The sequence below is a fragment of the Equus caballus genome, chromosome 29, assembly GCF_041296265.1.
Source record: "Equus caballus isolate H_3958 breed thoroughbred chromosome 29, TB-T2T, whole genome shotgun sequence".
In the NCBI taxonomy this organism is placed as follows: Eukaryota; Metazoa; Chordata; class Mammalia; order Perissodactyla; family Equidae; genus Equus; species Equus caballus.
This window is the reverse complement of record NC_091712.1, coordinates 21235875-21261847: the sequence shown is the minus strand read 5'-3', so window position 1 is coordinate 21261847 and position 25973 is coordinate 21235875. Positions and strand designations below refer to the sequence as shown.

At 35.7% G+C, this 25973-nt stretch overlaps 1 protein-coding gene across 1 annotated transcript in view; it reads left to right on the top strand.

Annotated features, from left to right (window-relative positions):
• The window catches only part of YME1L1 (YME1 like 1 ATPase), a 44915-nt gene extending 19151 nt beyond the window's left edge, over nucleotides 1-25764 (top strand). The window contains exons 4-19 of the mRNA XM_001495933.7: nucleotides 433-531; nucleotides 4972-5081; nucleotides 6609-6759; nucleotides 7165-7248; nucleotides 9512-9594; nucleotides 13177-13267; nucleotides 16349-16501; nucleotides 17053-17185; nucleotides 17975-18037; nucleotides 19268-19380; nucleotides 20538-20693; nucleotides 21281-21432; nucleotides 22093-22219; nucleotides 22520-22593; nucleotides 23232-23318; nucleotides 25295-25764. Of these exons, the coding sequence (XP_001495983.2) occupies nucleotides 433-531; nucleotides 4972-5081; nucleotides 6609-6759; nucleotides 7165-7248; nucleotides 9512-9594; nucleotides 13177-13267; nucleotides 16349-16501; nucleotides 17053-17185; nucleotides 17975-18037; nucleotides 19268-19380; nucleotides 20538-20693; nucleotides 21281-21432; nucleotides 22093-22219; nucleotides 22520-22593; nucleotides 23232-23318; nucleotides 25295-25438 (1820 nt within the window). The 3' untranslated portion in view covers nucleotides 25439-25764. The remainder of the gene's footprint in view (nucleotides 1-432; nucleotides 532-4971; nucleotides 5082-6608; nucleotides 6760-7164; nucleotides 7249-9511; nucleotides 9595-13176; nucleotides 13268-16348; nucleotides 16502-17052; nucleotides 17186-17974; nucleotides 18038-19267; nucleotides 19381-20537; nucleotides 20694-21280; nucleotides 21433-22092; nucleotides 22220-22519; nucleotides 22594-23231; nucleotides 23319-25294) is intronic.
• Nucleotides 25765-25973: the final 209 nt, after the last annotated feature.

Here is a 25973-nt window from a genome sequence, read left to right as displayed (position 1 = left end):
CCCAATGACTATGGAAGACCTCTGGTTTGCAGTGTTTTATCACATTGTTCATTAGAGTTTTTGAAATTGTCTCTAGGAAATAGCAATTCTTTTGTCTCTTTATGCTCTTAACTAAAAGTAACTTTAGCTAAAAGTATATATCTTTTACCTCTTAATTTGAATTTCATTTCCTTGTCAGCTATATTCGTATATCAGATAAAAGAGAGAATCTCACAAACAAGTGATAGACAGTAAAGTGATGAAGAACTGTAATTAGATTAGCAGTGTTTTTAGATATTTCTAAAAGCAGAGTCATATATGGACAAATAAGAGGCAAAACTTGTATTTTGTGTCTTTTTAATATTTGGTAAAATTGTTATATTCCATATGATTTCACCCACCCCACATTTGGTTTGGCCATTGGGAAATTCACTTTGTGCAATTTCTCTCCAGGTTACTTAGATATGTTTGGTACTTTACGTTCCTCTTGCTTGTATAGACAACATTCAAGAACTCTTAAAAGCATTTGTTCAGATCTTCAGTACTGGCCAGGTAAGAAACAAAAGCTGTTTATTTAAAAAAAAAATAATAGATTTATTTAATATGTTCTGGTTTGTCTTTCTTACTGATATTAATGATTATAAATATTCATTTGTAGCTTATAGTAGGACTTATAGAATATTAGGAACCCATTAGTTTGGGTATTGTGTAATTTTTAATTGGGAAACTATAAAATAGGAGCTGAATTTTGAGTGTGAGTGATAAGTGCCACAGTAAATCAGACTCTAGGGAGTGTATCTACACGTGCTTCAAAATAGTTAACTAAGCACATTTGCTTACTTCTCATTTTCAGAATCTCATTGCAATGACATAAAAATGATAAAGAAGGCAGAGCAGTAGCAGAGGTGCTTTATCAATGGACTAGAAATTTGAGGACTTTCCATAAATTCCATAAAGTCAGTGACATCAAATTGACAGCAAAATCAAATATGCATTCATTCATATTTATTTAATACCAGGCACTAATGATAGGTGTTAGGTGATACTGATATTATAAATGAAAAAGACAGGTGTCCCCTCCCTTCATCGGACTTATAGTAGTGTGACATGAAGGAGATGAGTACTGCTGTTTCCAGTAGAACGTCAGAAAAACCCCGAGTCCCAAGTCAGTAATAGTGGGCTCATAGTAAACAGTTGAAAGATTGCCAAAAGTGGGCCAATCACAGAACAGTTACGGCTTGTAACTCTTAGGCTACTATGGGCAGAAAACACCTTTGTAATAAGGCGTGTGTGTGATGAGAGGGTTCTATATTTGAAGGCTCCTGGTTTGAGCACTGATGACAAAGAGAGCAAGACAGTACCCCAGCTTCCTTTGGACTTGACTCGTACACCAAAGGTCTCCTGCTCCTTCACCATAAGCCCATGTTTGTAGTCTAAACACATTTACTGCCTTAGTAGTTTAGAGGAAACCTATCTTCAGTTTGAACTGATCACTGTGTTCTTCTTTACAAATATGAATAGATTAACAAGAATCTCCACGTATTTGAGGAAAACTTGTAGTGTGAAAGAGAAGCACGAAGTTGAGCAAAGAAATCGTAATCCTCTGAAGAAATGGTTAATGCAGAAGACATAAGAATGCTTAAGAAGGGTGATCTATTTTTAAATGTTCATGGAAGATTAATAAAAATTGAGCATGTATTAGGGTATGAAGAATATCTTAACATTCAAAATGTAATAATAACTAAGAGATTAGGTTCTGTGATCACACAATAAAACTAAAATCACATTAACAGAAAAGATAGCTTAAAAATGTGGAAATTTGAGGTACTTTTCTAAGTGTCCTGTGGCTGAAGGGAGATCAAAACTGAAATTGCAGTCACGAACCACAATGAAAATCTGCATATCAAAATCTTTGGTTTTAGGACAAAGTGATGCTGAAGGCATTGTATAATTAGAAAACAAGAAAAAGGGGAAATAAATTGATTAAACATTAGCTTTGAGAATTTTTTTTAAAGAATGGGAGAAAGTAATATGGATAGAATAGACATTAAATGAATATAAAAGCAAGAAACAGTTTTACTTGATTAAACCAAGAATAAGTTTAATTTGAAAAAACCAGTAAAATAGAACAAGTCTGATTAAGAAACAATGAGAAAATACAGACAAGTCTGATTAAGAAACAGTAAGACAATATGATGTTACAAGTGAAAAGTAGGAACTGCCACAGGTGATGAAAATTTTGAAATTATAAAATAGTGTGTATAATTTTATATTGTGAATAAAAATGTATTGAAAATAGACAGTGATCCAAGCTATAAATTTGCAAACTTGACCCAAGAAGAGATAAGACAATCATAAAATCTGAAAGATAATATTTTCCCAGTGTAATCCCTTTGCCTCAGAGGCGCTAGGCTCAGATGGTTTCATCGCTGTGTTCTGTTTCCAAAGAGCAGAAGTTTCCTGCTATTTCAAACATTTTTAATAAAGAAAAAGATAGAATAGGCTTCCCTGTTTATTCCATGAGATTGCTGATAATAAAATATTAACACAAAAAAAGAATGCAGGGGGCTGGCCTCATGGCTGAGTGGTTAAGTTCACGTGCTTGGCTTCGGCGGCCCAGAGTTTGCTGGTTCAGATCCCAGGCGTGGACATGGCACTGCTCATCAGGCCATGCTGAGGCGGCGTCCCACATGGCACAACCAGAGGCACTCACAACTAGAATATACAACTACGTACTAGGGGTCCTTTGGGGAGAAGAAGAAGAAAAAGAAGAAGATTGGCAACAGATGTTAGCTCAGGTGCCAATCTTTAAAAAAAACAAACAGTCTTTAAAAAAAAGTGCAATACATCAATTTCACTTTGTGATACAGATACAGAAATTGTAAATAAAGTCTGAAAAGTATAGAAATGTGCTAAAAAATATGATTGAGGAATATAGGAGTGATTTAACATTAGGTAGTATATTAATTTATTGTATTAATTGATAAGACAAGAAAAACAATATTGTTGCAATATGTGATTAAAAAGCATGTGATGTATTTTAATTGGTATGCTTCCTAAAAACTCTTAGAAAGCTGGAATAGAGTAGAATAGAATTTCTTAAGATTATCTATTATGATCTCATTAATATGAAAAGTAAGATGTCTAGTATCCTTTTTGTTCAGTAATTTGGAGGTTCTGAACAATGTGATTAAATGAATTTTCTAAAATAGGTTCTTCCTTTATTGTTTTTTTTCAAATTAAACTTATTCTTGGTTTAATTAAATAAAACTGTTTTTTGTTCTTATATTCACTTAATGTCTGTTTTATCCACATTAATTTTTCTTGTTCTTTAAAAAAATTTATATATAAATTAATATGAATTTTAAAAAATTTATCTATAAATTAGTGGAAGGGGCAGAATTCTAATTAGCAGGGGTATGATTATTTACCAGAAAATTCAAGAAAATCAACAGAAAGATTGCTCAGGTAGTAAGAATTCATTACATTGGTACCATATAAGATAAATGCATAAAAATCAATAGTTTCCTTAGATTGTAGCAATAGATTTTATTTAGAATTTCTTCAAAACCCGTTAAATCTTTTATCCTGACAAGAAATCTATAACAGGATATATACGCAGACACACATGTGTGTACGTGCTTGAAACTTTACTGAAGGAAATAAAAGAAGACCTGACTGAAATAAAATGAGGGAATGCTGTACTGCTCTTTAGAAGGACTCGGCATTCTAATAGTGTCAATTTATGCCCAAATTTATTAATTCACTGCAGTTCCAGTAGAAACCCTAAAGGCTTGTTAAGAAAAAAAAATAGATAAAGATGAAGGTCTGAAAAAAAAAGTTAAAAGTATTAGATGAAGTGAGTAGATTGTCTTTAAAATCTTAATTTAGAGATGAGACTCTGTAATCAAAACACAACGCAGAAAACACTAAAGATTAAAAGATAGGGCTACATTAACCTTGTAAATTACTGTATCATGTAATTAAAAAGCCATATTAAGTATTATAAACATCAAAATAAATGTTTGAAATGTACGTAACTAAAGGTTAGTATGTATGACATCCATATTCTTCTACAAATGAGAATGGAAAAATGGGCAAGGGTCATGAGTAGTCACTTCACTAAAGAATAAAAAGCCAATAAAAATAAAAAATTTTTTCAAAATTTTTCCTTCTAATCTGAAATGCGTGTTAAAACAAGGTCTCAGTTTTACCTCTCAGATTTGTACAAATTTGTATTTGTAACATCCGGTGTTTGCAACAGTATGGAGAAAAGGACATTCATATTCATTGGTGTTTGTAAAAATCGATAATAGCCTTTTAGACGGCAATTTCTCAGTGTCTAATAATTTGAACCTCACAGTTTCACTTTTAAGAATTAGTTCACATGTGCCGAAAGATAATATGTGCAAGAATGTGTACTGCAGTATTATTTTTAGCATTTAAACACAGGAAACAACTAATGTCCATAGTAGAGAAGAAGTTGAATAAATTGCCGTACTCTGATAAATTGGAAAACTATGAACAGCCGTTAAACCAAATGCACTATCTGACCTGTTCTGGAAAATGTCCATGATGTGTTGTTAAGTAAAGGAAGACAATTGCAAAAAGTTACGTGCTATTTTTATAGAAAGAGCATGTGTTTCAGTGCATAGAAGTTTAGTCACAGAATGGTTAACAGGGTTACTTCTGGGGAGCAGGATGAGGGTTGGAGGAATTAGGAGATGCTGACTTTTATTTGATACTCATTTACTGTTTTTTTTTTTTTTTAACATTTTAAATTACCAAGAAAATGTAAAGTTATTTGTATAGATTCAATCCATTTTGATGACTTTAATGATAAGTATGTTGATGTGTCAGGCAATGAAGTGTTAAAAAATAAGATGATAAAGTAGGAAGTACAAGTATGGTGGCAGAGTGTTGAATCTTAGGCAATTTTCTTTTCTTATAGAAACTTACAATGAGAGGTAAATATGCTCCTGTTTTATTCAGTTTTCATACAGGCTCGGAGTTTTAAAACTTTGAAATCAAGGACACGACGTCTGCAGTCTACCTCTGAAAGATTAGCAGAAACACAGCATATAGCACCATCATTCGTGAAGGTAATTAGACCTTTTTTTGGTTCGAAAAAGCAGTAATTTTCGAGTTATTAAAATGAGAACCTTCAATATCTGATTTCTTTTGTTGGCTGATTGGTTTGCTGCCATCTTTCCACTTATGAAAAAGGACGAATAACCTGTGTGATCTTTACACCTTCTGGGTGCCAGGCTTTTCTCTCCACTTGCCTATTAGATGTCTCCCTCCTGATTTTTTTCCCCTGCCAGCCTATACCTGCATGTGTGTTCTCTGTGTTAATGAGTAGCATCCACTTCAGCTAGAAACCTGGGGACCAACCTTGATTTATCCGTCTTCTCCCACCTCCCACATCCATGAATTGGTTAAGTTCTATTGATCCAGCCTCTTAAATACTTTTTTATTTTTATTTATTTATTTTTTTTGAGTAAGATTAGCCCTGAGCTAACATCTATGCCTGTCTTCCTCTGTTTTATATGTGGGATGCATACCACAGCATGGCTTGATAAGCGGTGCATAGGTCCGTGCCCGGGATCAGAACCGGTGAACCCCGGGCCACTGAAGCTGAGCGTGTGAACCTAACCACTTCACCACTGGGCCGACCCTTAAGTATTTCTTGAATCTCTCTCTCATAATCCCCAGTTCCACTGCATAGCTAGACTATAACCATTTCTTGCCTGGATTACTCTAATAAACATTCATTTAGTCTCCTTGCCTTTCATTTTGCTACCTTCAGTCTAGCTTCCAGACTGCCACCACCAGTCTGTCTAACATGTATTAATGTAATAATTATATTCCTCTGCTTTATTGTCAGACTCCTGCCGTGGTGCACAGGCCATTGCATCATTTGGCCCCTGCCTACCATTTTTCTGTTCCCATCTTTCAATGTGCCACCCCCTTTGTCCCCCTACCCTCCTCCTCGCTTGGCATTTTGAAGTCCTGTCACAGAAGATTGCTTGCAGTTCTTGAGCACTAAAGTCTGCTGTTTCATGCCTCTGTCACATTGTTCATGTTGTTTGTTCCCTGTGGTTTAGATATCCAATCTCTTTAAGGCTTTTCCTGACTTCCTTAAGCAGCATTTATTTTACCACCATACCTAGCATTTCTAACAAAATATCAAAATGATTTTTTAGTTATTTATGCATCTCTCCCCTATAGACTGAAAACATTCAGATCATTAGTTATTTACTTGTGTCTTCAGAACTTACACAGGGCCAAATAGATGAAATGTGTTCAATAAACATTTAATATAGGAATGAGGATTTTCCTCTGGCAGAGATAAAGGAATGTGCCATCAACTGTTTCAGTAGTGTTCTTTCAGAGAGTTTCTTTATATTAAATGATCGATGCAGGTCTAGGGTCCAGTGTTAGTTTCCTAGCCATTGATTAAGAGATGTATTGCTGAATTTTAATCTAACTCCTCACATTGATAATAAAAATGGGAAATAGTAGAATTTTAATGAATTATTTTGTGAGTGGTCACAAGTCACAATATTTCTGGGGAGTGTCGTTATCTATATAGTCAACCAATACTGATGTGTTGTTTGTGTATTTAGGGATTTCTTTTGCGGGACAGAGGAACAGATGTTGAGAGTTTGGACAAACTCATGAAAACCAAAAACATACCTGAAGCTCATCAAGATGCTTTTAAAACTGGTTTTGCAGAGGGTTTTCTGAAAGCTCAAGCACTAACACAAAAAACCAATGGTACGTTGATTTGACACCATGTGTTTGAGAAGAATGTTGGAAAGGAAGTTGTAGTCCTACCTTCAAGTGATTGTAAATAACTTTTCTAACAATCATCCAACTTTCTCTTGGTTATATTCTACCATGTTTGTAACTTAAGCTGTGTAAAAATGGAAATACCTACTGGCACTTTCACTTTATCAAGTGAGAAACCAAAGTCAAGGATAGAAGCATGAGTGACTCCATGAAGTTTATGGTAAGAGGGTGCTGAAAGGAAATCCTGGCACTTCTGCAGAAGGATGCCAGGTTCCAAGATTGCATGTGATGAAATGGGATCATCATCAGTTTAACCTGATGTTTGCGTCTCATTGAGCTGTCATTTCTCGTTGATGTCATTTGATTTAAGGCTTTTTCTTTCTCCTCCAGATTCTCTAAGACGAACCCGTCTGATTCTGTTTGTTCTGCTGCTATTTGGCATTTATGGACTCTTAAAAAACCCATTTTTATCTGGTAAAGGCTCTTTTTATTTATCTGACTTATTTAAAAAAATCTTTTAAATACTCATCTATTTTTCATAGTTAGTCTACCTAAGACTTAGAGAAAGAAAACATTTATGTTTATAGGTCTAGGCCTTCAATTCCTGAGTCAGGATTTCTCAGATTGGGTCACTTTGAGATTGTTTTTTGCTTGGAAGTAGAAAAGTTTTAATCTGTTGTGATTGTGTACGGTCTGCATCGTCTGAGGGCTTATTCCCATCGCTTTGTGGATGACAAAGTTCCTTCAGACACTGTACAAATTCAAGTTTTCGAGATAGATGATTAATATTTTGTTAAAGTTCCCAGGATTATGTTAGAGTGAAAATGTTATTTCAACTTCGAGTAATGGTTAGTGTCCCAGGTTTTTAGAAAATGATCCCTGTCCAATTAGAAAATTTTTTAAAATGTTGAAGAATTTATAATAGCAATACAAGATGAAATAGTCATCTGTTTCAAAGACAAATTAATAAATTGGATGTTTTAAAAATATATTAAGAATAAGACTTTAAATGAGTCCCGTTATTTTTTCAGTTTGCCAGTTTAATATAAAGTACTAATGTCAGGTGTAAGTGGTTCCACTTGCCTTTTCAACTGCTACTCAGTTTTCACCCTGTGTTCTCTACTCTTTGTGATTGATTACCTTGAGAGCAAAAACTAATGTCCAGTTAAGAACATCGATTGACCTGGATCAGGACTTCATCCCAGAACTTGCATGTAGCCCCATATGTTTTTAAAGTTTTTTGTGGCATCAAACCTGAGATTAGGTTTTGACATCCAGGAATAGCCTTTTTATACCTAGATTCACCTTCTCTTGTCTCCTTTTTTCCCAAAAAGAACCAGTATCAGGACAATAGGGTGAGATTGGTGGGGTAGTAGGAGGGTGGGATGAGTTCTGATTATTCTTTTATGTTTCTTAATTGATATATTAAGCAAAATATACCTTTGGGTAATTACTGTAAGTTTTTGTTACGTCCAAGTGGTTCTCCTGCAAATTTATTCACATTCCAATAACTATCTAGGTATTTAAATAATTTAGTAGGCTAAAACTGTTAGTTTCCATTCTAAAATTACTGTTTTAAATTTGGTCGCCTAACTTGTATGTTCTTACTATGTTAAGCATTTCTTGTTAACCCTGTACTTTTGCCTACATCATTCTAAATTTCAGTGTATCTTTTTTTTTCTTTTTTGGAGGAAGATTAGCCCTGAGCTAACACTTGCTGCCAATCCTCCTCTTTTTGCTGAGGAAGACTGACGCTGAGCTAAAATCCATGCCCATCTCCCTCTATTTTATCTGGGACACCTGCCACAGCATGCCTTGACAAGCATTGTATAGGTCCGCACCTGGGATCTGAACCAGCAAACCCCCGGGCTGCTAAAGCAGACCGTGTGAACCTAACCACTGCACCACCGGGCCAGCCCTAAATTTCAGTTTATCTTAAAGACAATATTTTTGGCTGCTTCTGAGGAAATTAGAAATTGCGCAGTTTACTCATTTATAGCTCCTTCTACTGTGGAAGTTTACTGAGGGAGGAGAGGTTTAAGAAAGCTTTCTAATAGTTTCCCCACAGTTGATCTCAAATATTTTATTATCCTACCAAACTGTTACTGTCTGTCTCGTACTGAATGATGTCATTACTGCTGTATCATCTAAGGGCAAGTATTATCAGTTGTCAAAGGGAGAAGCCTACATGAGCAGTGAAATAGTCTGTTAAGCTTCACCCTTTCTTTTTTTTAATGCCAGAACCACTTTTTTATGCTAGGTTCAAGGGGATGTATTTCAAAGTGTAGATCCACGATTAGTTGAATCAGGATAATTATGGATGATTATCAAAAATGCAAACTCTCCTGGGCTCTTTTCCTAAATTTACAAACCAGAAGGTCTGGGCCATGTGGCTTGGAAACCTGCATTAATACATTTCTCAAGTGATTTTTCTGCATACTGGAGTTTGAAAACCATTGGATTAAGATTTCTGTCATTAGATATTATAAGGAGTAAAGGAAAATAATTCTTAGTTTTAACAGGCAAGTACAAAGATGCCGTTCTAATGTGAATCATCTCTCCCTTGAACATTGGCTAGCAATCCAGAAGACCTAGTTTCTACTCCTTACCCTGATTGAATGTATATAAACTCAGATATTTAATTTTTCTGAGTTTTCCTTTCTTGTGTCTGAAAAATCAGGTGGTTAGAATTTTCTGATTCTATGAAACATATAAACATTTCTTTTCTTCCTGTTAGTTCGCTTCCGGACAACAACAGGGCTTGATTCTGCAGTTGATCCTGTCCAGATGAAAAATGTCACCTTTGAACATGTTAAAGGAGTAAGTTAAAAAGTTTACATTCCCCTCTTCAAACATTATCTACTTGTATAAGACCAATATTTGATTGTAAAGGTGTGAAATAATAGAAAATAGGTACATTGGTCTCTGCCTCTGGTTCCTGACACAGAGCTTCTAAATCCCTTGGAGTTTCCTGGGTGTTTAGAGTATCTTTTGTTCTAATAAGGGGACTCTGAGTGGGCTCCTGGATGGCTTCAGGATGAGGGCTGCTCACCAGAAAGGCCAAGGCAAGGTTAAAAGCTTAGAACGTTTATCTCCATTCCCCATTCTCCAGAGAGGGGAGAGGGACTGGAAATGGAGTTAATAATTGGTCATGACTATGCGAGGAAGCCTCATAAAAATCCCAATAGTGGGGGTTCAGGAAGCTTCCAGGGTGGTGCACGTGTGGAGGTGCTGGGAGAGTGGCGCCCCCAAAGAGGGCCTGGGAGCCCTGCACCCCTTCCTGTATACCTTGCCTTGTGCATGTGTTCCATCGGGCTGTTCCTGAGTTGTATCAACAGGAGCGTTTTCCTCTGACTGAGCAGGAAAGAAAGCGTAATGATAGTGTTTTACCGTTTAAACAGATTGTCTTGTAACTTAAAGACGTGTCGCTATTGAACGTGTTCGAGCAGAGGCTGGGCATCGTCTTTGAGGAAGGTTTTGGAAGAAATTCTTCCTGCAGGAGGGGCTTGAAAGCCATGACTTCTGAGGACTCTTCCAACTCCGAAGAGGCTGCTTAGGTTGTTTCTGCTCCTCCTCTTTGCACACTCTGTTTTCTGTTGATGAGGGAACGTTTGTTTTCTGCCTTGGCTGTTGGGGAATACGGCGTTGCGAGTCATTACGGTAGTTTTTACACCAAGCGGTCCTTTTGTTCCTTTGCAGTTGAAGTAGCTGTGAACCCTGCTGGGATTGTGAAAAGTGAGCAGTAGAGGAAGAGGCTGGTGCAGTGACTATTTGAAAGCTAGACGCGTCAGTGCAGAGGGCCCTTCTCGTTATGTCTGAGGGCTGCAGTCAGGGAGCCTGCTTACGTTGAGCTTGCACTAAGGCCGTGGTCAGCAAGGCGTCCTTACTCTCTCCCTGCGGTGTATGTACTTCATTACTCAGTACATCACATTTCTTTTCAGATGAGACCATTTGAAGTGCAAAATGTGAGAAGATGTGTTGACAACCAAACATTAGGCAAGGGGGACATCGCAAGGTGGATCCTCACAGTTTCCCGTGATAATGTGAATAAATGTTATAATTGCTGTAAAATCTAAGTTTATGTGGAGCAAAGTATTTCAGTAGCATTTACCATAATAGTATGCCACTAGAAGTAGCTGTGATCAATTTCACCAGGTCTTAAAGAGCTTGTATAGGAATGTCATTTCCTTGCCCAGAATTCCTGAACATAAAGGGAAACATTCATAAGGGCTTTCATACCTTCATTCGCTGCCTTGATCCTCCAACCCTATTTTCCTCCATAGATTTCATCTTCCTCAAGGATTTCTGTTACCACAGAGGTTGGGGAGAGAAAGTGTATTTTGAATAGTAGGTGATGTTTACTGTTTTCCTTTTTCCTCCAATTTAAAGTTAGCCATTACCTTGACTAAATGTATGTTGGTCTTCTTGTAGTATATAAATCTCTTTGAATATTTCAAGAAATTCTTTTGATAATTTAGCCAGATCTTTTTTAAACATAAATTTTATGCACAAACTCACACAAAAATGCACAAATCGTAAATGTACACCTCAATAAATTTTCACACACCGCTTTGAACACATCTATGTTGTCAGCACCCAGCTCAGGAAACAGAACGCCAGGGCCTGCCTAGTGCCTCTTTCCAGTGACCGTCTCTCCCCACTCCGAGGGTGAGCACTGTCCTGTCTAATACCGTAGGTTAGTTTGGGCGGTTTTTGAATTTTATATAAATGTGATACATGTAGTATGTATGACTTGTTTCGTCAACATGATGTTTGTGAGCTCCGTCCGTGGTGTTATATGGAGTGGTAGTTCATTCATCCTCATTGCATGGTGTTCTGTTCCACGAAAACCACGATACTGTGTGTTTATTCCACGGTAGGTGGACATGTGGTTGTGTCTAGGTTTGGCTCAGATAGTCCTGCTGTGAATGTTGTTGTACAGATCTCTTGGTGAGCATATGAACACACTTCTCTTGTGCCTGGGAGTGGACAAAGCTTTGCTTTTAACCCTTGACTTTATAAACATTTTAGTAAATTTTAATAATCAGAATAACTCTGAAAACCATTTCAAGCCTAAAAAAACTTGTTTACTCTTTACCAATTGTACATTTCCTAGAAATAGTCCTGGGAAATCTAAGATAGTCATGAGTTTAATTTTAGATTATCAGAATGCCCTTTGGCCCAGAGATCTGTTTCATGTTTTACTGCACTCCTTCCCAGGTAGCTTTTTTAACGCTGCCCAATGTACTTCAGTTCTTTTTTGTCACTGAGAGCTATTTAAAGTTGTGTAATGTGAGGTTGCAAATTGACTGCCAGTGAGCTAAATTGGGTTAACAAATGTATTTGTTGGCCAGAGTAATTTAAGATAAATGAATGTAAATAAGTACATATGCAGACACTTTAAATTGGTAGCCAACATTTTTAAATTGGGAAGATTTCACCCACATAAAGATTTCTGGTTTTTTCCTTGGAAAATTAAAGTCTGGCGCACTAAGTCTCTGTTCCTTGGTAGAGCCAAGTTGTGGTGTTGCCCTCTTGAAGGGGCTATGGCTTTTCAGTTCAGCTTATTGCCACCACTGTTGTTTTACATCTGGCCTTCTGCACTCAATTTTTGGTTTCATTTGTGACTTCTAGTTGTAATCAACTAGGAAAATTGCTCACCATTTCTCATAGGCAGCTTGCTATATATAAGTATCAGAGTTTTTAGCTAGTGTTCTGCTTGCCATCTTTGTTGGCCAGATTGGGCTTTATTCTTGCTAAGGATTGCAGTTCTGCAAAATTTTATATTTTGGGAATTAAATCTTATGAACTTTTTTTTACCACAATCATTTACAAAACAGTATCAGTATACCATAGCTTAATTTTAGTCATTATCCTTTGGCATCTGTTAGGAACTGAATCATTTATAACCTACTAGTAATTCCTTATAATGAAAACAACCTCATAATTGCCATAATTAATCACAAATTAAAGTTATAAGTTAAACACAGACTCCCTTATTATTAATATATGCTAAGTCCACATAATTTGCCCTTGAAACTTATTACCAGGTCCAAAAAGTTAGGGATTTGAAACTTAGTTTCAACTCTTTGTGTTTGTATCAAATACCACTGACATAAATTAACTAGAATTTTGAATGTAATAGCCCTTGTTAATTGGAGGAAGCACTATTTCTTGAAAATATAAGTTAAAAATGGCTTTTGTTGGAATTTGTAAGAAGAATTTGCCTAATTGAAAATAAGGGTTAGGAGAAAGCCCTTTGTGTGTGCATTTTTCTCTTCTTCGTTTACTGAAACAAAGAGAAAGCCAAGTTAATTTCCAATTAAGTTTACGATTTTCAAAGAGGGTGCCATGATAATCTCATCATTATTTTAAATTATTTTGTAAATTGTGTCACTTTAGGTGGAGGAAGCTAAACAAGAATTACAGGAAGTTGTTGAATTCTTGAAAAATCCACAAAAATTTACTGTGCTTGGAGGTAAACTTCCAAAAGGTAAGATATCTTCCTTTTACCATGACTTGACATCAAAAAGTACTGTAATATATTACTAATTTAATGTTTGTCAGATTTAATGATTAAAGTTTAGTTCTTAATTGCTGTTTTACAAGTAAGTTCTCATTTTGAACATAGCATTCTATAGCCTTTTTCTTTTTGATAGCTTAAAGCTTTGCTATAATTTCAAACTTTAAGTTGCAACAATAGTACAGTGACATGTCACTGTGCTGTTAACTCAGACTCAACAGTTTTTTTAACATTTTCTCTCATTTATTGTTTCACTTTCTTTACATGCATCTAATTTTTTAACTGAGAATAAATTGTACATATTTTGCTCCCTCACCCCAAAATACCTCATTGTGTATTTCCTAAGAATAAGGATAGTCTCTTTAAATAACTCCAGTACAATTATTAAAATCAGTAGATTTAACATGGATCCAGAACTATTATCAAATTCACAGTCATATTCAAATACACTAGTGACCCCTTATCTGCAGTTTCTGTTACCGACGGTCTGAAAACATTAAATGGAACATTTCAGAAATAAACAGTTTATAAGTTTCAAATTGAATGGTGTTCTGAGTAGTGTGATGAAATCCTGCGCCATCTCGCTCCATCTGGCTGAGATGTGAATCATCCCGTTGCCTGGCATACCCACGCTGTACATGCCACCTGCCAGTTAGTCACTTAATAACCATCTCAGATCGGCTGTTAGTATCGTAGTGCTTGTGTTCAAGTAACCCTTGTTTTACTTAATTGTGGCCCCAAAGCGCAAGAGTAGTGATCCTGGCAGTTCAGATATACCGAAGGGAAGACGTAAAGTGCTTCCTTTAAGTGAAACGGTTAAAGTTATTGACTTAAGGAAAGAAAAAAATTCGTATGCTGAGGTTTCTAAGATCTGTGATGAGAATGAATTTTCTATCTTTGAAAATGTGAAGAAGGAAAAGGAAATTCATGCTAGTTTTGCTGTCTCAGCTCAGACTACAAAAGTTATGGCCATACAGCATGACAAGTGTTTGGTATGGGAAAAACATAGTATATATAGGGTTCGGTAGTATCCATGGTTTCAGACACCCACTGGGGTCTTGGAACATTTTCCCCTCGAATAAGGGAGGACTACTGTATCAGCAGTTGTCCCAATAAAATCCTTTGTAGTGAGGTCTTCGCATCTCCCCCACCCACCCCAGCTTCAGGACCCAGTCTAGGTTCACACACAATATTTAGTTTTTTCTTTAGTATGAAAAAAATTCCTCAGCCTTTTTTAGGGGATCTTTTATGATCTTAATAGTTGTGTAGAGTATACACTACTTATAGAATGTTTCTCAGTTTGGCTTTGTCTAATGTTTTCTCAGTTACTCAATGTGATTTTTAATGACTGTGATATTGTGCTTTATAGTAAGAAATATCTATTTGGTCTTTTTTCCCATTTTCTGGCACAGAACTCCTAAAACTCTTGGAATTTCATAAATGATGAGAGTGCTGAAGATGTCTTTTTATGTTACTGAGGTGACTTTTGGAACACACCTAAGGGTGGGGGCTGGTTGACAGGAGAACCAACCGTGTGATTGGAGGGTTGGAACTTTCAGCCCTGCCTAGGGGAGAGGGGCTGGAGATTGAGCTTAATCGCCAAATGGCCAGTGTTTTGATTAATCATTCCTAAGTAGTGAAGCCTCCATTAAACCCTAGAAGGATGGGATTCAGAGAGCTTCAGGGTTGGTAAACACGTGGAGATGTAGTTGGAGTGGTGCCCCTGGAGAGGGCATGGAAGCTGCTCGTCCCTTTTCCCTGCCTTGCTCTGTGTATCTCTTACATCTGGCTGTGCCAGAAACATTCTTTTATAATAAACTGCTAATCTAGTAAGTAAAATGTTTCTCTGAATTCTGTTAGCTGCTCTAGCAAATTAATTGTCCCCTGATCTATAGCCTGTTGGTCAGATGGACAGGTAATAACCTGGACTTGCACCTGGTGGCTGAGGTGGGGGGCTGGGGCAGTCTTGTGGGACCCAGCCTTTAAGCTGTGAGATCTGATGCTATCTCCAGGCAAATAGTGTCAGAATTGAGTGGAATTGTAGGACACTCAGCTGGTTAATGATGTTATGGTGTCCTGCCACTATATGTTTTACTGTACTTTAACCATTTATATTGAACTTTTAAATTGTTTCTGAAGTTTTGCTACTAAAATTAGCTCTGTGATGATCACCTTAATATCTCAAAGCTTTGCCTACATGCCTACTTATTTCCTTAGGATAAATTTTAGGTGTATTTATATATTATTCTACGTTCTAATTCTAGAAATGGAATTGCTGAGTTATGGGGGCACTCCTATTTAACGCTTGTTTTTATACTGCCCAGTATCTCTGCTTACAGTGTTCAGCAATATATAAAAATGTTTGCAAGAACCTTTGTTAATTTAGGGTTCTGATTTAAAGCAGTTCGGAATCAATAATGTGGCAATACTAGGAGAATATTAAGGATATTTAGGAGGGGTTTTATGAAAAACTTACTGTTATTTTGACATTTTTGAAACGTATGGAAAAGTTAGCAAGAGAGCTGTAGATATTAACTACTTTACATCCGAATATTTTGTTATGCGTCACCTAAGGATAAGGACATTGTCTTAAATAAACACAATAATTTATCCTACCAAATAATAATTAAACACTGTTTCCTTAATATCAGTGCTCTCCCGTCTGTTTTCAATTTTTCACCAAATGTCCCTAGATTTTTTTTCAACTTTTTTTAATGGAAGAACATCAAGTCATTTGGTTGTTTACTCTCTTAATTTGTTTTTATGTGAATTTTTTTAATCTATTTAGTGATAAGTGTTCATATTCCTTTCCCCCAAGATTCTGTCTTGTCTGTGGCTGATGTGTAAAGAGTATTTAGATGATACGGGAAAGCCAGTTATGGAGAAGATCCTGAAGTCAGTCACTAGCAAAGACAGATACGTTATGCTCTTTCTCAATATTGGCCATTGATGTGTCTTCAACCTCAAAGCTATGTAAATTAATAATTATTTGTTTTATAGGTTCATATCAGAGTTTTTTTAATTTGAATCATTCTTTATATTTTCTCTTAGGAATTCTTTTGGTTGGACCACCAGGGACAGGAAAGACACTTCTTGCCCGAGCTGTGGCGGGAGAAGCCGATGTTCCTTTTTATTATGCTTCTGGATCAGAATTTGATGAGATGTTTGTGGGTGTGGGAGCCAGCCGTATAAGAAATCTTTTTAGTACGTTTTAATGTATCTTTCATACAATATGAAATTGTCTTAATTTTAGGGAAAGAGGGTTTCTTACCCTTTCTTTGCTTCTTGAATATGATTGATAGCTGAAATAGCCCTTGTCGGGTTCTGGGTTCGGGTAATTTTAATGTGTGAGCTAAAACGGAACTTGACTTCTTTCTTAAATAGTCCGAAGAGTTAGCAGAAGTGTAGATGAGGTTTAGGGCTGCTGAAAAGCTGTGTTTTCATTTTATTCATCAATGCTGCAGTATGTAATTAAAGAGTATTTAGCCTCAAACTTGATTGTATATGATATCTGTACAGCTAGGAAGAATGAATACTCAATTTTTTATTTTAGATCATTCTATGTTGTATAGTTGTTTTTGTTCTGAGGCTGTTGTTCTTAAAAATAGGTTTAAAAAAAAGGGCTTTTGTGTATTTTCTCCCTAATGAGTGTCTTTTGTTGGCTTTTGACAATCTTATAAGGTTTTAATATGTTTGACTTTGTTCAAAAACTGTTGATATCTTTAAACTTACGTGAATCTTTTCTATTTTTGTAGGGGAAGCAAAAGCAAATGCTCCTTGTGTTATATTCATTGATGAATTAGATTCTGTTGGTGGCAAGCGAATTGAATCTCCAATGCATCCGTATTCAAGGCAGACCATAAATCAACTTCTTGCTGAAATGGATGGGTAATGGAATCCTCCTCTGTCTGTGGGATATGGTGATGTTTTTGGTAACATTCTAGAGATAGGAAAAGCATATTTAAAGGCAACAGAATGGTCCCTTGTGCAAGAAGTTAAGACAGGCTTTTCTAAGTGTTGTGTTGTTTCCGTTACTAATGGGATCATTCATGTATCAGCTCCTCTTCGTTGTGATGCTTACGCCTTTTCTCATTTAATGTATCCTGCTTCCGACAGGAAAGCAGTGACTCCAGCTGTGACTAGTGGTCTGTTGGAGATGGAAAGGGGAGAGCATGCTGGTTCCCACAGAATCCGTGATAGCTTGAAGCGTTGTGGGAGATTAAAAAACTTGCATCAATTTTCATAATATAAAAAGCAAGAGGTGGCTTTGCTTTAAGAGAAGTAAAAATGTCTCAAAGTCATACAAGACATTCTGGAAACAAATAGGAAGTCTAGAAGCAAATAATTTGAATTGGTAAATTTGAAAATAATTTTTCAAAAATTAGTCAGGTAACCAAGCTTTCTATGTCAAGTCATCTCTTCCTAAGTAGAACAAATATTGTGAAGGTATGTAATCACAGATGATTTGGGGATTTATTATTAGCAGTTTTATTAAAGTGTACTGGCTGAACATCTGTTCCTTTTAAAAAACAATTAGGGATGTCTTATCATTTTGGGCATGAAAAAGATCCCTTTTCTTTGCTATTGTTAAGATTAATGATGTAAACAGTTTTGTGTAGAATGTTTGTATATATGTGTTTTAATTTTCAGTGAAAAACTGCTTTTTTAAAAAAATAGGTTTAAACCCAATGAAGGAGTTATCATCATAGGGGCCACAAACTTCCCAGAGGCATTAGACAAGTAAGTATTAAAAGAAAATTTTTGTGAAGTACTGATACATGTTAGAACATGGGTGAACTTTAAAAACATGCTAAAAGAAAAGTCCATCACAAAACATCACATATTATGTTACTTCATTTATCTGGAATGTGCAGAATAAGCAAATCCATAACAGTGGAAAGTAATTAGTGATTGCCGAAGGCTGGGGAGAATGGAGAATGACTGCTAGTGGATATGAGGTTCCTTTTTTTGGGGGATGAACGTATTCTAAAATTAGATTGTGGTGATGGTTGTATAACTTTGAATATTAAAAATCCCTGAATTATTCAGTTTAAATTTTGTGATCTGTGAATTCTGTCTCAATAAAGTTCTTAAAAGAATCTTTGCTTATACAATTTTGGGTGATGGAGAATGTTTTTTTTTTAAATTTTATTGAGGTTATACTAGTTTATAACATTGTGACATTTCACTTGTACATTATTATTTGCCAGTCGCCATATAAATGTGCCCCTTTACCCATTATACCCACACCTCCAGCCCCTTTCCCCTCTGGTAACTATTAATCTGTTCTCTTTGTCCATGTGTTAATTTGTCTTCCGCATATGAGTGAAATCATATGGTGTTTGTCTTTTCTGTCTGGCTTATTTCACTTAACGTAATACTCTCAGGGTCCATCTGTGTTGTTGTGAGTGGGACGATTTTGGTTTTTTGTGGCTGAGTAGTATTCCATTGTGTATACATACACCACATCATCTTTATCCAGTCATCAGTTGATGGGCACTTGGGTTGCTGTGGAGAGCATTTTAAAGTAAAATTTACTGTAGTACTAAGGTTTGTTCATTTTATTATAGAAGTTATTCATATTTTCATTTGGTCTAATAGTTTTTCTTTGCCTGAGACTGTCACATTCTGTATTTCAGCAGTTAAGATGGGTGTGTAGCTCTCATAATAGACTGCTGTAGGATTATTTGTTCTGGACTGACTGACTGGTGCGTTTGTTGCTGAGGGATGTGTGCCCTCTAGGTGCACATGTGTATCTATATGAACCTTTGTTCTGCCTTCTGGGTACTGAAACTGTCATTTGAGCCATATTTTACAAGCAACTATCTGATCATGTATGATCAACACTCCATCTAACCTCTGGTTCCCATTGTCTTTCCCTCCCCTCCTTAGTGTGTCAGTCCTATTTAACTTGATGTTTGGCATAGTCAGCTTGTTCATTTATGTGTTCTTTTTGTGTTCTCCTTTCAGCGCCTTAATACGTCCTGGTCGTTTTGACATGCAAGTTACAGTTCCAAGGCCGGATGTAAAAGGTCGAACAGAAATTTTAAAATGGTATCTCAATAAAATAAAGTTTGATCAGTGTAAGTCTAATTCCATAAAACAAACGTCATTATCTTTATAAAATTATATCAAACTATGTTGTTTGTGGTCCTTACTTGATAAATGTTGTAAAAGACCAGTTCCTTTTTTTTTTTTGAGGAATATTAGCCCTGTGCTAACATCCTCCACCAATCCTCCTCTTTTTGCTGAGGAAGACTGGCCCTGAGCTAACATCTGTCCCATCTTCCTCTACTTTATATGTGGGACACCTGCCACAGCATGGTTTGACAAGGGGTGCGTAGGTCCCCACCTGGCATCCAAACTGGCGAACCCCTGGCTGCTGAAGCAGAACATGCGAACTTAACTGCTGTGACACTGGGCTGGCCCCAAGACCAGTTCCTTTATGCGTCTTTTTTATTCTTCATTTATACTTTTAAAAAAAGTCTATTCCTTAATTACTATGTATCCAGGAGATTCTGTCATTTTGAGTTGTGATTCTAAACAAAATTTTCTTTAGAGTATTCAGATAGATGCTATTTGAAGATGAATATATGTATAAATGTTTTTTGAGATGAACGTAAAATAGAAAATAATAGAAAAAGCATCTGTATATCGTGAGCACTGTACTTCATGATATAGTCACTTTGGGGCCAAAAGAGGAGAAAGCAAACTGTAAAACAAAACACATGGAAATATTATGGACCCATATGAGTAATAAAAGCAGCTGTTTAAGCTGCCATATTTTCAAAGATGGCTGAATCAGTTTATAAAACCAAATATAATTCCTATAGTAAGAGGAGCTTTTGTGTCCAAAGTATTTCAAGGTGAGATTCAGAAAACAAAGTATCTATTGTTATCTGTGAGTCTGCTTTTTAAATTCGTGCTTAGGCTCATAACGATAGAGGTCATAATTGAAAGTTTATAAATCTTGTCTGGCAATGCTGCATTTCTTTGTCTTTCATAGTTGCCTAGGTTTAAGGACTTTTGTGATTTGTCCCACTGGCAGTTTTAATGGCAGTTTTGGCGTTTTTCCCTTAGAATTTACTAATGTAAGTTTAATTTATAGTTTCATTAAGATAAATATTTTAAATTATAGTTTAGGACCTCAGTTTTCTTTTTTCTTTTTTTGGAGGGGGGAATGTGATTTCTTTGTGAAGAGCTGGTTTTAGAATTTCAGTATTGTGTTCTGTCTACACAGCTGTTGATCCTGAAATCATAGCTCGAGGCACTGTTGGCTTTTCCGGGGCAGAGTTGGAGAATCTTGTGAACCAAGCTGCGTTAAAAGCAGCCGTTGATGGAAAAGAAATGGTGACCATGAAGGAGCTAGAGTTTTCCAAAGATAAAATTCTCATGGGTAGGTTTTTTTCTATCTTATACTATTCATTATGTTAGAGAGTACTTCTTTTTAAGAGAAAGGTTATGAAAAAGAAAGGTATAGGAACATGAAAATATATACTTGAAACGAGCAACACAGTTTGGCCTCTTCCAGAACAAATATATTGTAGCTCATATGATTACATCATTTGGAGGCAAGGCGCAGCCCACATATTTCCTTTTGTCTGATATTGCTGATAAAAGAATAGTTAATTTTACTTAGTCTCTGTATTTAATTTTGATTTGAAATCTTGAATTGACTTCAAAAATAGCAGGTTAGTTATGATGTTCTTGTTAGATTGGAAGTTTATTTTCTAGAAATAGAATTAAGCTTTCCCTCTTTATAAGAATTCAGATGATAGTTCTTACAGTTTTGGTTTTCAGTTGACAAATCATCGTGGTTTATGTGTCATAGGGTGAATTCTAACTTTTTAAACTTTTGCTCTGTTTAAAATATTGAATCATGATATATGTTACTCTAAGAATGACTTTAAGGCAAATATGTTTCATTCATTTAAATATACCTTCCTGTTGGGGAATTTTACTTAATTAAACTTTTGTCCTTAGGGCCTGAACGTAGAAGTGTGGAAATTGATAACAAAAACAAAACCATCACAGCGTATCACGAGTCTGGTCACGCTATTATTGCATATTACACTAAAGACGCGATGCCTATCAACAAGGCTACAATCATGCCACGAGGGCCAACACTTGGACATGTAAGCGTCTTGTAGTTTTTTCTTTTCCCTTAGACATCACTCCCCAGAAGCTTAAGTAGGAAATGGCCATTGAAACATTAGAAAAAGAAAATTCGGCTACTTCCTAAGTATATTAATACTTTCTTTAACTTCCTGAACCATCTTGAAATCAGAGATACTTGTGAAATTTGTCTGCTAATAAAGAATATTTTCTTAATATTTCAGATATTGTATATTTATATTATGAAATTTAATTCAGGAATGACAGCAGTCTATTTCTTAAATATGTAATTGTTCTTTTCCTGCTAAAAAGAAATTATGTTTTACAGTGACTGGTTCAGTAGTTCTAAGATTTTTCTCAATGAGTACAAGTTTCATTCTCGTATCTTTCTAATTATAAACATTTTAAACATTTTTGTGCAACTAAAGATAAAGCAGTCCTATCGTAATATTATCTACCTCTTGTTTATAAAATGCACTTTTTCTGTATAAAAAATTTTTCTTATTTTATCAGTTGCTGGCTTTGTCATCAGTCACTGATGACCGTCTCTACTAAATGTCCTTGAGCTTTCAGCGTCATGGTGTTAAGTAAGGTTGTGAGAGAACAGTGATCATTCTGGTTATTAATATACATGTTTCAAACCTGTGTCTGAGGTTTTTCTCTGTTTTTCAATTGTCTAGGTGTCCCTGCTGCCTGAGAATGACAGATGGAATGAGACTAGAGCTCAGCTGCTTGCACAAATGGATGTTAGTATGGGAGGAAGAGTGGCCGAGGAGCTTATATTTGGAACTGATCATATTACAACAGGTTGGCTGTAAAGCATGGCTTTCATTCAAATTGCATTGGCTGGTTTAAAGATATTTTTAAAAATTGAGTTCTATGTATATTTTTATTTTATTTATTATTATTTTTATGATTGAAGTATAGTTGGCATACAGTACTGTGTTAGTTTCAGGTATATGACATAGTGATTGGACGTTTATTTACATTACAAAATGATCACCCTGATAATACTAGTTATCATCTGTTGTTCTATAGTTATTGCAATATTGTTGACTCTATTCCCTGTGCTGTACATTACATTCTGCATGTATTTGAAAATCTTAGGTGCTTCCAGTGATTTTGATAATGCAACCAAAATAGCAAAGCGAATGGTTACCAGATTTGGAATGAGTGAAAAGGTAATAGCTAATTTTAATCCTTCTTTATATATCACATGATGATGTGCCAAGTGTCTGTGAGAGAGGGGTCTCTTTATAAATTAATAACATTATTATCCCTCTCTCATTCCAAATAGATTTGACACAGCTTATTCTAAACTGAATGTTATCTTCTGAAATAAATGTAGTATTCTCTTTCCATTCTAGCTGCTTGAACAGTAACAGTTATTACTCTGTGAATTAACCAAATGATAAGATAAATTCTTGAGCCTTTTCTGTTCCTATGACGTAAAAGGCTTGCTTGTTGAGCATGCTTCCTTTGCCCTTATTTCACCTTCCCACGCTGTGACTGTGGCTCCGTGAAGCAGTTCTAACACTCTGAGTTGTAGATTTCTGAATTTGGAAAGCTGCCGACATTTTTAGGAAGGTACTCATAACCATACTTAAGGATGTAAAATTTTATCTCTTGCTCACACTTTTAATTTCAGTACTATACTTTGAGAAGAATGATGAGATTTCTTTGCCCTCAAAGGCATTTTTACATGATTGCTTCTTTGCCTCCCATAATATTTATTTCCTTGTGTATGGGATAGTACTTCCTCTGTACATTTATTAGTTGGGGTTTTTCTGTTCAATTTCTTTCTTCCCATTGGTTTTAGCTTGGAGTTATGACCTACAGTGATACAGGGAAACTGAGTCCAGAAACTCAATCTGCTATTGAACAAGAAATCAGAATCCTTCTAAGGGTAATGAACATATTTTTCTATGCTTATTTATCTCGTTAGTCATAATATGCTTAAACTGTTAGGTACTTAGAAAATAACTGAAAGGTCCAAATGTCGCTATATGTAATAAAGATAACAGGCGCACCACTGCAGCCATGATTTAAATATGTTGTTAGGGAACCTCTGGTCATAGACTGGATCTTTATTTTATTCTGGCTGTAGTCTAAGAACAGTTTATATCTGTGATTATAAATATTCCATTCTACTTTAGCTGTAGAACCGTAGTAAGTATTAGAATGGGGGATATTGATTATTGACTCTCTATTGCTTTCCCACTCTGACATATTTATTCAAAAAATAGTATTGCTTTGTGCCTAGCGGTGTCCAAGTGCTGAGAATGCAGAATAAGCCAAACACAGGTCTTTTTGACTTCAGTGTCCAGGAGAGATGAGGGTAAAGGAACGTGTAAGAGTAAAATCAGTGAGGTCAGTTAGTACTGTGGTAATCTAGTTGTGGTATAATGGACACTTGGATTAAGGTGGTGAAAGTAGAAATTGAAAAACGTGGGTTGGTTCAAGAAGTACTGATGTAATGAAATCAACATGCTTTTGTGATGTTTTGGCTGAGGGAGCAGCTAATATAAAGTTGGTAGATTTCTGCCTCATGCAAAATTTCTGAAAACTCAGAAAACAGAAGAGCAAAACTTGAATTCTTTCCTTCTGAAACAAGATAGATTTTGGAAAGACAGTAGGTACTCTTTCCACTAGATGGCAAACTTACATTGTTATTAAGGGGAAATGATTACTAGTAGCATAACAACCAAGTAGTCTTACGTGTTAGAAAGTTAGGGCTTCATTCCAGGAGAGTTTTAAAATTTATTACTAATTCATCCTTGATTTTTAGCTACAGATTTCTGTAATATATTTCTAATGTTTTATATATTTTCTTTAATTTATTTCACTAGAACATAAAGATTATGTTTAGAATGTCTAATGATTATGTTGTGTTTATATGACCTATGATTCTTGGTGTTGATCAATTAATTTTTACATTTTCCACTCAGTTTTATAAGGGCAAAAATGTGATTAAATATTAAAATATTGGCATAGACATTGTACAGGCAAATGTTGTGACAGTGCCGAAAGTGAACTGTTATCAGTGCCATTATTCGTGAGCTGATAATCCAAACTCACCTTTGGAAAGACAATTGAAGAATTAAAAAAAAAAAAATCAAATGTATGAAAATGAAGGATCATCTAATAATACTGTGTTATACTTGTCACAAATTGACAAGTGAGTGTTGGGAAGTAAAAGAGTGTAAAAATATATCCTTTCTGGCCATTTTAGATTCAGTAAATAGGTAAAATCCCGAGAGGCAAAAGTAGCCAACTTTCTTTCCTTTTTAACATGTATGTTGAATAGAAAAATAGATTTCTGTGATCACAGACCTTATTTAAAAAGCAGTGTATATTTCTATTTTTGTGAGTACCTTTTTGTCTAAATAGTCTTCAGTTATCTAGCTGACAGATTGTGAGGTTAAAAATAGAGCATTTGGGGGGCCTGCCTGGTGGCACAGTGGTTAAGTTCACACGTTCCGCTTCAGTGGCCTGGGGTTCGCTGGTTCGGATCCTGAGTGCAGACCTACACACCATTCTTCAAGCCACACTGTGGCAGGTGTCCCACATATAAAGTAGAGGAAGATGGGCACATATAAAGTAGAGGAAGATGGATATTAGCTCAGGGCCAGTCTTCCTCAACAAAAAGAGGAGGATTGGTGGCGGATGTTAGCTCAGGGCTAGTCTTCCTCAAAAAAAAAAAAACAGAGCATCTGAAAGTATGAAAATATTTTCTTTGGGAACCAAGCTTTTAAATGTTTTTATCTTTTGTAAATAGGAATCAGTAGATTTCACATTTTTTAGGATATGTAAAAGTTCTTTTCTCATTTATGGTTTTTGCTTCTCCTAAATTTTCTGCCTCTTACATATCTACTATTTCAGGACTCATATGAACGAGCGAAACATATCTTGAAGACTCATGCAAAAGAGCATAAGAATCTAGCAGAAGCTTTGTTGACCTATGAGACTTTGGATGCCAAGGAGATTCAGATTGTTCTTGAGGGGAAGAAATTGGAAGTGAGATGATAGCTCTCTTGAAATGGAGGCATTGCTGGGTTTATTGCAAGAAGATAAGTAGCATTGCAGGAATCTCCTTTTGCAATGCTTTCCCTCCATTCTTGACTTGACATCACTCAAGGGTGTGAAATACTTTGTCAGTCTTTTGTCACACTTATCTGATTTTGGTTATTCTCATGATGGACACGTACTGCAAAGAGCAAATAAAGAAAATAAAGAGCTATGAGGATTGAGAACAACTTGTTTGAGAAATGTCAATCAGTTATTAAGTTGAAAATAAGTAATGACTTTGTGCTTGGTTATTGTACTGGATGTGAATAAAAATTGTGCCTTTAGCTCCTGGGAAGTATTTTTAGTTAGCAAAGTAAAATTGTTGAAGGATTGTCCTTATTTCCAGATCGTACCATTCATCTTTGATAACAAAGTCATGCTATTTGGCTGTTGGTAAACCGTATTTCTACATACATCAGTGGAAACTTCATTAAAATGCAGTTACTCATGCTCCACATCGAACATATATAAAATGGTTTTTAAAAATCTAAGA